Here is a 13356-nt window from a genome sequence, read left to right as displayed (position 1 = left end):
GATGGAGACGTACGGGGGGCGCGGCTGGCGACGGTGCAGAGGAGAAGAAGTAGATGAGAAACTGAAATTTTCATAAGTGTTGTTTATATAGGATGGGCCTTTAGTACCGGTTGGAGCCACCAACCGGTACTAAAGGCCTGTTTTGGCCAGGCCAAGCGGCGGGAAGCGACCCCCTTTAGTACCGGGTGGTGGCTCCAACCGGTACTAAAGGCCCCCCCTTTAGTACCGGTTGGTGCCACAACCCGGTACTAAAGGGGGTGCGCTGGCGGAGGTGCGGTGCGGCAAGTTTAGTCCCACCTCGCTAGCCGAGGGGCGACCGCACTGGTTTATAAACCCCCGTGCGGTAGCTCTCTCGAGCTCCTCTCCAAAGCAGGCCTACTGGGCCTACATGTTTTGTGCTGCCCTGTTGGCCTACTGGGTCTTTGCGGGCCTGCATCCTGGCCCAACAACAGGTTGGTTTTCTAGTCGTATGCCGGCCGCTTTGGCCTAGTAGGCGGGCTTTTATATTTTTTTTGCTTTATTTATTTCTGAGTTGTTTTTTTGTGTATTTAGAGTTTCTTTGTGAATATTTTTGCTTTAGGTACAAAAAATTACAAACTTTCTGTTAGTGCCCGTAGTTTTCAAATTTGAATAGTTTAAATTTTGAATTATTTAAAATTAGTGTGAATCACTAGTTTGTGAATAATTTAACTTTAAAAATCAGTAAAGGCATGAAAGAATTTGTTTGCACATAAAATTTCTTCGCGTTTCAAATGCCAAAACACATAATTAACTACCCTAGCTATTACAGAGATTCCCTTCTGGGTGTGAAACACAGAAGAAAGTGATGATAGTGAAGCCGATCACATCCCAGATCTTTGGGTGTGAAACTTTTTCTTCGCGTGTGTCCCTTTGCGCCGTAACCATGGAAAATCTTCATCATTTAACGGGATGCTCGGGTCAATATTCACTGTGAATGGAGCAATTTCATCAAACTTTTCATAATTTTCTGACTTGTCTGTCTTGTCATCCATTCCCACGATGTTTCTCTTCCTAGAAAGAACTATGTGCCGCTTTGGCTCATCGTACGATGCATTCGCTTTCTTATCTTTTCTTTTTCTTGGCTTGGTAGACATGTCCTTCACATAGAAAACCTGTGCCACATCATTGGCTAGGACGAATGGTTCGTCTGCATACGCAAGATTGTTGAGATCCACTGTTGTCATTCCGTATTGCGGGTCTTCCTTACCCCGCCTCGTGTCATATTGACCCATTTGCACCAAAACAAAGGGACCTTCAAACCACGTCGATAGTCAAGTTCCCATATGTCCTGTATATAACCATAATATGTTTCCTTTCCCGTCTTGGTTTCTGCATCAAAGCGGACACCACTGTTTTGGTTGGTGCTCTTCTTATCTTGGGCGATCGTGTAAAATGTATTACCATTTATCTCGTACCCTTTGAAAGTCATTATATTCGAAGATGGTAACTGGGACAGCAAGTACAGGTCATCTTCAATAGAGGTGTCATGCATGGTACGTGTCTGCAACCAGCTGGCGAAACTCCTGGTTTGTTCACGTGTAATCCAGTCATCAGACCGCTCCAGGTGTTTGGAGCGTAGCAAATTCTTGTGTTCATCCATATACGGAGCCACCAAGGCGGAATTCTGTAGAACTGTGTAGTGTGCTTCAGTGAGAGAATGTTCGTCCATACATATTATTTGTTCCCCTCCTAGCGTGCCTTTTCCATCCAGTCTGCCCTTATGCCGCAATTCAGGAACACCAATCGGCTTAAGCTCAGGAATAAAGTCAATACAAAACTCAATGACCTCCTCATTTTGACGGCCCTTGGAGATGCTTCCTTCTGGCCTAGCACGGTTATGAACATATTTCTTTAAGACTCCCATGAACCTCTCAAAGGGGAACATATTGTGTAGAAATACAGGACCCAAAACGTTAATCTCTTCGCATAGGTGAACTAGGACGTGCGTCATGATGTTGAAGAAGGATGTTGGGAACACCAACTCGAAATTGAGAAGACATTGCACCAAATCATTCTCTAACCTTGGTATGATTTCTGGATCGATTACCTTCTGAGAGATTGCATTGAGAAATGCACATAGCTTCACAATGGCTAATTGAACGTTTTCCGGTAGAAGCCCCCTCAATGCAACCGGAAGCAGTTGCGTCATAATCACGTGGCAGTCATGAGACTTTAGGTTCTGGAATTTTTTCTCTGCCATGTTTATTATTCCCTTTATATTCGACAAGAAGCCAGACGGTACCTTAATACTGAGCAGGCATTCAAAGAAGATTTCCTTCTCTTCTTTGGTAAGAGCGTAGCTTGCATGACCCTGATGTATGCCGTCTTTTCCGTGCATACGTTGCTGGTCCTCCCGTGCCTCAGGTGTATCTTTTGTCTTCCCATACACGCCCAAGAAGCCAAGCAGGGTCACACGAAGATTCTTCGTCACGTGCATCACGTCGATTGCGGAGCGCACCTCTAGGTCTTTCCAATAGGGCAGGTCCCAAAATATAGATTTCTTCTTCCACATGGGTGCGCGTCCGTTAGCGTCATTCGGAACAGGTTGTCCACCAGGACCCTTTTCAAAGACCACCTTCAAATCCTTGACCATATCATGTACATCAGCACCAGTATGGTGGCGAGGCTTCGTCCGGTGATCCGCCTCACCTTTGAAATGCTTGCCTTTCTTTCTTACGGGATGCCTGCTCGGAAGAATCGACGATGTCCTAGGTACACATTCTTCTTACAATTAGCCAAATATATACTATCGGTATCGTCCAAACAGTGCGTGCATGCGTGGTATCCCTTGTTTGTCTGTCCTGAAAGGTTACTGAGAGCAGGCCAATCATTGATGGTCACGAATAGCAACGCCTTTAGGTCAAATTCTTCCCCCATGTGCTCATCCCACGCACGTACACCTGTTCCATTCCACAGTTGTAAGAGTTCTTCAACTAATGGCCTTAGGTACACATCAATGTCGTTGCCGGGTTGCTTAGGGCCTTGGATGAGCACTGGCATCATAATGAACTTCCGCTTCATGCACAACCAAGGAGGAAGGTTATACAAACATAGAGTCACAGGCCAGGTGCTATGGTTGCTGCTCTACTCCCCAAAAGGATTAATGCCATCTGCGCTTAGACCAAACCATATGCTCCTTGCGTCATCTGCAAACTCTTTCTCGTACTTTCTTTCGATTTTTCCCCACTGCGACCCGTCAGCGGGTACTCTCAACTTTCCGTCTTTCTTACGGTCTTTTCTGTGCCATCGCATCGCCTTGGCGTGCTCTTTGTTTTGGAACAAACGTTTCAACCGTGGTATTATAGGAGCATACCACATCACCTTGGCAGGAATCTTCTTCCTGGGGCGCTCGCCCTCGACATCACCAGGGTCATCGCGGCTGATCTTATAGCGCAATGCACCACATACCGGGCAAGCGTTCAAATCCTCGTACTCACCGTGGTAGAGGATGCAATCATTAGGGCATGCATGTATCTTTTGCACCTCTAACCCTAGAGGGCAGACATCCTTCTTTGCTTCGTACGTACTCTCGGGCAATTCGTTGTCCTTTGGAAGCATATCCTTTATCATTACCAGCAACTTTCCAAATCCCTTGTCAGATACACCATTCTCTGCCTTCCATTGCAGCAATTCCAGTGTGGTGCCCAGCTTTTTCTTGTCACCTACGCAATTCGGGTACAACAATTTTTTGTGATCCTCTAACATGCGCTGCAACTTCTTCTTCTCCAAATCACTTGCACAGTTTCTCTTTGCATCGGCAATGGCCCGACCTAGATCATCAACGGGCTCATTTGATGCCTCTTCTTCAGCTTCTTCCCGCATTGCCGGCTCAGCTTCTTCCCGCATTACCGGCTCAGCTTCTTCCCCCATTGTTGTATCATCATATTCAGGGAACCCATGGCCAGGATAGCTGTCGTCGTCCTCTTCTTCTTCATTGTCTTCCATCATAACCCCTCTTTCTCCGTGCTTGGTCCAAACATTATAGTGGGGCATGAAACCGGACTTAAACAGGTGGACGTGAATGGTTCTTGACGTAGAGTAATTGTGACCATTCTTACAGCGAGCACATGGACAAGGCATAAAACCATCCGCCCGCTTGTTTGCCTCAGCCGCAAGCAGAAAAGTATGCACGCCCTCAACGAACTAGGGAGAGCATCGGTCATCGTACATCCATTGCCGGCTCATCTTCATTACACAACACCGAATAGACCAAATTAATACAAGTTCATACATAAAGTTCATACAACACTTAAATGCAACAAAACAAATAACTCTCTAGCTAAAGCATTTAAATGCAACAACAAATACGATCAAGATCGCAACTAAGGTAACAATGGATCCAACAGCATAATGATACCAAGCCTCACTATCGATGGCATATTTTCTAATCTTTCTAATCTTCAAGCGCATTTTCTCCATCTTGATCTTGTGATCATCGACGACATCGGCAACATGCAACTCCAATTCCATCTTCTCCCCCTCAATTCTTTTCAATTTTTCTTTCAAGTACTCGTTTTCTCTTTCAACTAAATTTAACCTCTCGACAATAGGGTCGGTTGGAATTTCCGGTTCACATACCTCCTAGAAAAAAATTTCTATGTCAACTTGATGGGCATAATTTGTCATAAACACGAAATGCAACTAGTTTTAAAAGAGAATATATATACCACATCCAAATCATAATAAGGACGAGGGCCGACGGGGACGGATATCAAAACCATGGCACTATATGTATAACAAACAACGTACGGGGTAAGATAATTATACGAGTAACTATATATCCAAATCACACAAACATCAATTTTTATATAAAATTTCATGAACAAGAGGCTCACCACAAGGTGGTGCCGGCAACGGGATGGTGCGGGCGATCGACGGTGGTTACGACGGAGATTTAGAAGGCACTAAGTAAACCACACCTACATATGCAAACTAAGTGTTATTTTTGACCTCAAATTGCATATAAATCAAATACTAGCACATATATATATCCTCCCAAATTACTAAACTCACAAATTAATCACTATATAAAGCATTGCAAGAGCTAATCTAGCAATGAGAGATGAAAGGACAAAGTTGCTAACCTTTGTGATCATTTGAATGGATGGGGGCCTTCAAATCTTGACAAATTTTGGGCAAAATGTGTGATGAGATCGAGAGGAAGAGGGGAAGAACAGAGAGGAGAGGGGAAAGGGGAAGAACAGAGCGAGCTCGGGTGGACGAAGGGTTTATGTAGGACGACCTTTAGTACCGGTTCGTGCCAAGAACCGGTACTAAAGGGGCTGGAGGGGCCCCAGTCTGACAACATCCTGCCACCACTCTCATTAGTACCGGTTCGTGGCACGAACCGGTGCTAAAGGTTCGCCACGAACCGGTACTAATGAAAGCGGCCCGGCTAGCCGTTGGAACCGGCACTAATGTATACATTAGTGCCGGCTCAAATACAAACCGACACTAATGTGCTTCACGTTTGACCCTTTTTCTACTAGTGTATAGTCAGTTTATGACCGCCAGCTTTTGACCTTATGTTTTTGGTCACAAATTGAAAACAATGACCATTCAGTGACCAATAGTTCTGGTCACAAGTTGACATATTTCTTGTAGTGGTGGCGCGCCCTAGTAGGTTTGCCCCTCCCTTTCCTAATCCAAGAAGGAGGGGGGAGGAAGGAGTGGGAGAGGGGAAAGGCAAGGGGGGCGCCCCCCCCCTTTCCTTGTCCTATTCGGACTCAAGGGGAGGGGGCACGCCTCTTGCCCTGGCCGGCCCCTATCTCTCTCCACTAAGGCCCAACAAGGCCCATTAGTTTCCCGGGGGTTCCGGTAACCCCCGGTACTCCGATAAATGTCTGAAACCTTTCGGAACCTTTCCGGTGTCCAAACATAGTCGTCCAATATATCGATCTTTATGTCTCGACCATTTCGAGACACCTCGTCATGTCCGTGCTCATATCTGGGACTCTGAACTACCTTCGGTACATCAAAACATATAAACTCATAATATACCCGCCATCTAACTTTAAGCGTGCGGACCCTACGGGTTCGAGAACTATGTAGACATGACCGAGACACGTCTTCGGTCAATAACCAATAGCGGAACTTGGATGCTCATATTGGCTCCTACATGTTCTACGAAGATCTTTATCGGTCAAACCGCATAACAACATACGTTGTTCCCTTTGTCATCGGTATGTTACTTGCCCGAGATTCGATCGTCGGTATCTCAATACCTAGTTCAATCTCGTTATCGAAAAGTCTATTTACTCGTTCCGTAATATATCATCCCACAACTAACTCACTAGTTGCATTACTTGCAAGGCTTATAATGATGTGCATTACCGAGTGGGCCCAGAGATACCTCTCCGACAATCGGAGTGACAAATCCTAATCTCGAAATACGCCAACCCAACAAGTACCTTTGGAGACACCTGTAGAGCACCTTTATAATCACCCAGTTACGTTGTGATGTTTGGTAGCACACAAAGTGTTCCTCTGGTAAATGGGAGTTGCATAATCTCATAGTCATAGAAACATGTATAAGTCATGAAGAAAGCAATAGGAACAAACTAAACGATCAAGTGCTAAGCTAACGGAATGGGTCAAGTCAATCACATCATTCTCCTAATGATGTGATCCCGTTAATCAAATGACAACTCTTTGTCTATGGCTAGGAAACATAACCATCTTTGATTAACGAGCTAGTCAAGTAGAGGCATACTAGTGACACTCTGTTTGTCTATGTATTCACATATGTATCGTGTTTCCGGTTAATACAATTCTAGCATGAATAATAAACATTTATCAGGATATAAGGAAATAAATAATAACTTTATTATTGCCTCTAGGGCATATTTCCTTCACCATATTCATCATGATTCACCCCTCGATGTTTGTACCCTTGATGTGTGAGCAGTTTTCCTAGTTCTCAGGGAAATGGAGGAACCCCGGTATATTTAGGGTTGTATGACAATAAGTTTTGATATCCTTTTTATATGTTTATGTTAATGATCTTGTTGAAGTCGACCATCCAACATATGCCTTCTTTGGATGGAAGGTTGTTACTATTGGTGTGAAGGTGGGAAGTGAAGGTCGATGGTGACAGTGCTTATATCCCTCCTTCCCGGATCATTGCAATAGGGGGTAAATATGGACCGCCTTAGTTGTGTCCATGGGGAGACCCTTAATTACCATTCAGTAATTGGAGTGGGATGAATCGTACTGGCATATGGGATACATGGCTGCTGCATGTATGCACTTGTATGTACCTGGCTCCACCCACAAACATAAACGTACAAAGTGGCTTAGGAATCTGACTTAGAATTATGCCTAGGCATCGGTCGGGTTGGACACATATTAGTGGGGAATCTGGACTCTCTATGAACGCTTTAGTCTATCGATTCCAACAACTGTTGCTCACATCTCGCGTTAATTTATTTACTTTTGTCGTTTATTATTCTTGTTCGTACTGATCACGCAATATTTTGAACTATCATCTCCACTTTGCTTTGGATCATAACTAACTTGCATACACTATAACTTAAATCACTACAAGAGACAGAGACCGATTCATGTCCTCCCTCTGGGATCGATATTCTTACTTCGAAAAGGCTACAACTAAACCAAGTGCACTTGCAGGACATCACCACGCCTTCCATTTTCTCTGCATCTCTGCCACGATCTCCTTCTTTGTTTTGATCTCATGAAGCTTCTCTCCCTCAAGACACCATAGCTTCTGCTCCTTTCCTTAACCTCTCCTTCTCGGATTTCCTCCATGCATTCCTCTTGGAGGTCAAAGTGGGATTTCTTGCTCCTTCCTCATTATCTTGAGAGGATGAGTTTCTTGACCTCGGTCTCCTTGATGGAGCCTCATCATTCCTTGTATGCTACTTCTTGTTATTCTCGATAAATGCCCAAAAATGATGAAAGACAAAGGGCTTCCTTATGGATTAGGCATCTGCTTGAACTGATCTTGGATATAGGCCACCCGTGACAATAAACAAATTATGATAAAATATGGTTCTAATATGGTATCTACATTGAACAATTGACACTATGACCACAATAATGTATTCGTCTTTATAATTTGGTGAGATCCTCTGTTTTTCATCTTGACCAAAATTGAATGTATTAAGCAATATGCAGTAAAAGAATGTGTAGAAAGTATCAAAAATATTGTCAGCAACGTCATGTAGCGATGGACAATTATTGGGTGAGCTTGCCAACCATTTTGGGAAAAACCTTCAAGAGGTTCCTCCTTGTCTAATCTAGCAGCCTTGTTGGCTACCCGTTTAAATATCAACAACCTTTTTTTGCCATCGGTAAACATAACATGGGTGTTGGTGATCCAGTACTCACTAGATTGCCTATAGTGACCATCGTCGGTAAAACCAAGCACTAGCAAGGTTGTTGGAGCTATGTGCCTATCCCCAACAAAGTATTGCCAACAGTGCATCACTCACAATCGGCTGTTGCTGAATGGCTTACCCAACAATATCTCTTGTTTTTTCGTCAGGGCAAATGTAATATGTTGTAGTGAGGTGATCAAAGAAATTTCCAAACCAAACAATGGGTCATATAGTTTGTCAATCAAGGACATGTAGACGAGAAGAATCCAGTTTGGGAAGGTGCAATTCAGCCATGAATTGAGGGATTTCAATGATGAAGCTCATATCTTTGCAAATTTATTTACTCAAGCGGGTACGCATGTGTGGCCTCATGATCAACTGAGACATTATTCTCTGGTCCCCCATACCCATGATCCTCCCCCTTCCTTCCTTCCTTTCCGTATCCCACCGGCCACCGACTTCCAGGAATAGTACTCCTCGTACCAAACCGGGCGGCACAGTGCGCGATAATTACCTCGCCTGCCACGCCACGCCGTCTCGCCTTTTGGCACGGGCCAACGGTCGGGCGATCTCACGTGCGCGCGCAAAGATTGTGCCGCGGCACCGTCACACGCGCAGATCACGCGCCCCTTGGACTCAAAGTGGGGCGTCTTCCTAGCACCGTCCACAAAACCAGGCGTCAACCTCGACCGTCACCTTCACGCCTGCCTCAAATTCTCACAAGACGCCGACACCAATGCACATGCATGGGCATTGTGTGACCCCTAAGCCTCGGATCCGCACGCCTAATGCTAACTCTGCCAAACAAAACGATGCGAGCTGAATGCCCTAGTCCCATGCCTAGCGTCTTGCCATATACGTATACAAATTCAAGTCACCTGCAAACGAAAAGTTTCAAGCGCGGCGTGCCATTTTTTTCGCTTCAAAATCAAAATTCGTCCACGGAGCGAGCATGCTTTCACCGCGTTCCGCCCAATGGATCGCACCACCCACTATGAACGCCGTCTTCTGTTTTCTCGTCGCATGGATGCACTCTTGTCATGTCGGGTTTCTTAAAATACAGTACGGGACGTAGACGCCCGTATATATGCACATATATACTCATTTCTGTGAATGCATGCATGCACTTCTTACCCCTATGAGCATCTCCGATAGACTGAGGCAGCACATCATCTTGGGATCGACGAAGTCGTCACAGACGCCTTCGTAGTCGACATAAGCGACTGCTCCCACTGAACACACATCGCCGAAAGGGCTGAAATAAATTCAGAAGAAATGCGACCAGTAGTTTTAGTTTAGAATTTAAACCCTGATGGGTTGGGACAGTGGCGGCTCCAGAAAATGAAGGCTGGGTATTCACCCTAATTTTTTTTGCTCTAAATATAGTATATGAACCAAACAACAGACCACTAATAACATATGAACAAAACAACACTAAGATAACAACAATAGCAATATTCCAATGTCCGGGGAGCAGGGGAGGCCGGGGGCAGACTGGCGCCTGGCGGAGCGCCGAAGCCGCGCCGCCGCTGAAGCCGGACCGGAGGGCGAACGGGCAAGGGCACAGGGCAGACCGGCAGGGGAGGGAGAGGCGGAGAGCCTGAGCCACAAAGGCCCGGTCGGAGCGCGGGGGGAAGGGGACCGAGCCAACGAGGTCCGAGGGGCGAGCTAGCGAGGAAGGCAGGAGAGGGTTGGCCTGGCCGGCTGGCAGCCGGAGCCGGATCTAGGGGAGGGGATGGGGGAGAGGGTCGGCCGGACGGGGAAGGGAGCTAGCAGCAGTTAGGTTAGGGAAGGGGATCGATTGGAGGCTGGAGCTGCTACTCGCGCGCGTAACCAGACACCGAGTCTAGTCATGTGCGTACTAGCTGCCGTGGCATATTTCCAGATTCCACCGTATAGCGTATACATATGATATGTAGTAAGTTTTTTTGACGTGAAATTCTTGGGTATTCCAAGGAAATCTTAGGAATACTCCCAGCGCCGCCACTAGGTTGGGATATCACTGTCCTTCTAACCATGTATCTACAGGTTGGTTTGTCATATCGGTCTTAATGTTTGCTCCCTTGGCTTTCGGTAGTCTTAGTCATTTTCTATTTCTTTTTTCTTATCGTAATTCTGGTATGATGTAAGAATGTACTCCTATTATTTGTGGACAGTACAAATGGAAGAGCATGCCCCTTTAGTTCATTTTTTTACATTAGTATTCATTTTTTTGCGGGGATGTATTCATTGTTTTTTGCTGGTTCTTTTTATTTATTTATGACCTTAGCAATTGTTTGCACTTAATTTGTGAAGGACCAGATCATTGCTAGTAGTAGTACAAATGAGTAAATGAGAGAGATACACATAAGCTCACCCCACATTTATTTTCTACGGAGTAGTACTTCTTTTGGAGGACCTTTATTTTCCACCGACTCCACTTTATTTTATTTTTGGAAGCACCGAGAGAGACCGGTCGTCCTCCTCGTGACACAATGGCACAACCGTAATTCCGGGCAACCCCGGCCCCCCTAACTCCGCGCCGCAAACCGGGGCCCACCATACCCGCCGAGAAAAGCGACACGCCCAATCCAACTCCTATACCTTCCTCCTCCCACCTTCGCCGACGCCGCTCGCCCCCGAATTTCCGATGGGAGCGGCGGCCGCGCACCACGAATAACCAACCATGGAGCCCCCCACCGTCCCCAATTACCCGCCCCCCGCTTCTGCGCCCGTTAGCCCCCACGCGCACGCACGCCGGACTGATTCTTCCCCGCGAGGCCGTCAGACTCAGACTGGCCGACCGACCCCGCCGCTAGACTCGTGAGCGCGACGTGGCTCAGGTCCGCATGGAGCCGGCGGCGAAGAAGTGGCACGGGAAGGGGCTCCTGACGCGCGCGCTGCTCCTCGGCGTCGCCGCGCTCGCGCTGCGCCTGCTGTACGGGGCGTTCGTGACCGTGGGCGGCGGGTGGGCGCCCGACCCGGCCGTGCCGTCCACCGCGGCGGTCGGGAGGAGGACCCACGCGCAGGCCGCGGCGGCCGCCGGGTCGCCGGAGGCGTGGCGCAGCCACGGGTGGCGCCTGGCGGTGGAGTTCCACGCCGAGGTCCTCGGGCGGCACCTCGCCGACGGCCTCCTCGCGCCGTCCTCCCGCGCCGTGTGCCTCGGCGGGGCCCAGCAGGCGCTCGCGCTGCGGGAGCTCGGCGTGGCCGGGGCCGTCGCCGTCGCCAGGAGGCGCTCCCCGCCGCTCGCCGTCGCCGGGGACGACCGCCGCCTGCCGTTCGAGCCCTCCTCCGTCGACTTCGTCTTCGCAGGCCGCGCCCTCGACTCGTCCAAGCGCCCGGCCGACCTCGCCGGCGAGGCCGCGCGGATCTTGAGGCCGGAGGGCCACCTCGTCGTGCTCACCTCCAGCGCCGCCGACGCCTACAGCCTCCGCTCGCTTCAGGCGCTCTTCCCGTCGCTGCGGCTGGCCCGATCCCGCGAGATCAACTGCCCCGACGCGTCCACCCTCCGTGAACTGGTCTTCCAGAAGCTTCAGCCTACTACGGCGTCCACCTCCACTGAAAATTCAGCCAACAACTGCACAATTGGGGATCACAAGATGGAGCTCCTGTCGCACGCGGAGCCGCTGATCCTGGAAGAGCCTCTCAAGCCATGGCTGACGCTGAAGCGAAACATCCAGAACATCAAGTACCTTCCAGAGCTCGCCGACATCAGCTTCAAGCGCCGGTACGTGTACGTTGATCTCGGCTCGCGCAGCTACGGATCCAGCATCGGCAGCTGGTTCCGGAAGCAGTACCCCAAGCAGAACCACACCTTCGAGGTGTTCGCCATCGAGGCCGACCCGACGTTCCACCCTGATTACGCCACAAGGAAGGGGGTCACATTGCTTCCCTATGCCGCCTGGGTCAAGAATGACACGCTCAGCTTCGAGATCAATGGCGACCCTGGGAAGGAGGATGAGGCTAAGGCCAGTGGCCGTGGCATGGGGCGCATCCGCCCCACGGCCGGCAAGAAGATGTCCGGCAAGGTGCGCAGCGTGCAGGCATTTGATTTCGCCGAGTGGCTGAAGCAGACGGTATCGGAGCAGGACTACGTGGTGATGAAGATGGATGTGGAGGGGACTGAGTTTGACTTGATCCCGAGGCTCTTCGACACGGGCGCGATCTGCTTGGTCGACGAGGTGTTCCTCGAGTGCCATTACAACCGGTGGCAAAGGTGCTGCCCTGGCGAGCGGTCGCCCAAGTATCAGAACACATACGAGGAGTGCCTGGAGCTCTTCAGCTCGCTCCGGGAGAGCGGCGTTCTTGTGCATCAGTGGTTTTGATTGCTGCCATACACATTCAGAGTTGCTGCAGATAGGGTTCGACTACAGAGGACAAAAGGGTTTCATACTTCCAGTACATGTTTGATTTCCAAAGTATATTAGTTTCATTGTGAAGATAGATAGAGATTAAGGGATTTGGTCTATTCTCTGTTGGTTAGTTAGTTAGACCTTGTAGTTAAAAGAAGATTTGAGGAAAAGAAAGGAAGCGTTTAACTGCATTCCCAGTAAAATTCTGCGGATTGCTATTGTTACTGTTATTGAGCAAAGGAATTAAATCAATTTAGATTCATTCGATTGGTGAATTGCCGAAACTATGTTCACTTCCCCTGTGTTATTTTGTTAGGTGGTTCTTGCAGCTCTATTTGTATTACTGCACTGTGTTCATCACATTTGTTTGCTGTAGAAATCAAATTGTTTCAGGAATTTTAGGTGTGCCCAACTCTATGCTGAATGGGTGAACAAAACCGAAAAGGCGGTTGTGCATTTTGTGGTGCCTTTCTTCTGCCATGACTCTCAACAAGCCACAACTGCCTGGTTCGTGGCATCCGCGGAACCTGAATTTCTGTATTCAGCCCTATTGCTCTGTTCTCCAAGCCAAGCATATCTATTTGCTCGTGCCTGCATTACCTCTGTTTAGCTACAAGATGGGCTACTGCAATTGCAGTAATCGGTTAGTTTATCAAGTCCACTGA

The 13356-nt window shown here is 48.1% G+C and overlaps 1 protein-coding gene across 1 annotated transcript; it reads left to right on the top strand.

Moving 5' to 3' along the window:
* The first annotated feature begins 10877 nt into the window (after positions 1-10877).
* LOC123187370 (uncharacterized) lies at positions 10878-12975 on the top strand. The gene has a single exon (XM_044599221.1). The coding sequence runs from the start codon at positions 11189-11191 to the stop codon at positions 12662-12664; it is 1476 nt and encodes a 491-aa protein (XP_044455156.1). The 5' UTR covers positions 10878-11188; the 3' UTR covers positions 12665-12975.
* Positions 12976-13356: the final 381 nt, after the last annotated feature.

The sequence above is a fragment of the Triticum aestivum genome, chromosome 2A, assembly GCF_018294505.1.
Source record: "Triticum aestivum cultivar Chinese Spring chromosome 2A, IWGSC CS RefSeq v2.1, whole genome shotgun sequence".
In the NCBI taxonomy this organism is placed as follows: domain Eukaryota; kingdom Viridiplantae; phylum Streptophyta; class Magnoliopsida; order Poales; family Poaceae; genus Triticum; species Triticum aestivum.
This window is presented reverse-complemented; position numbering and strand designations above follow the sequence as displayed.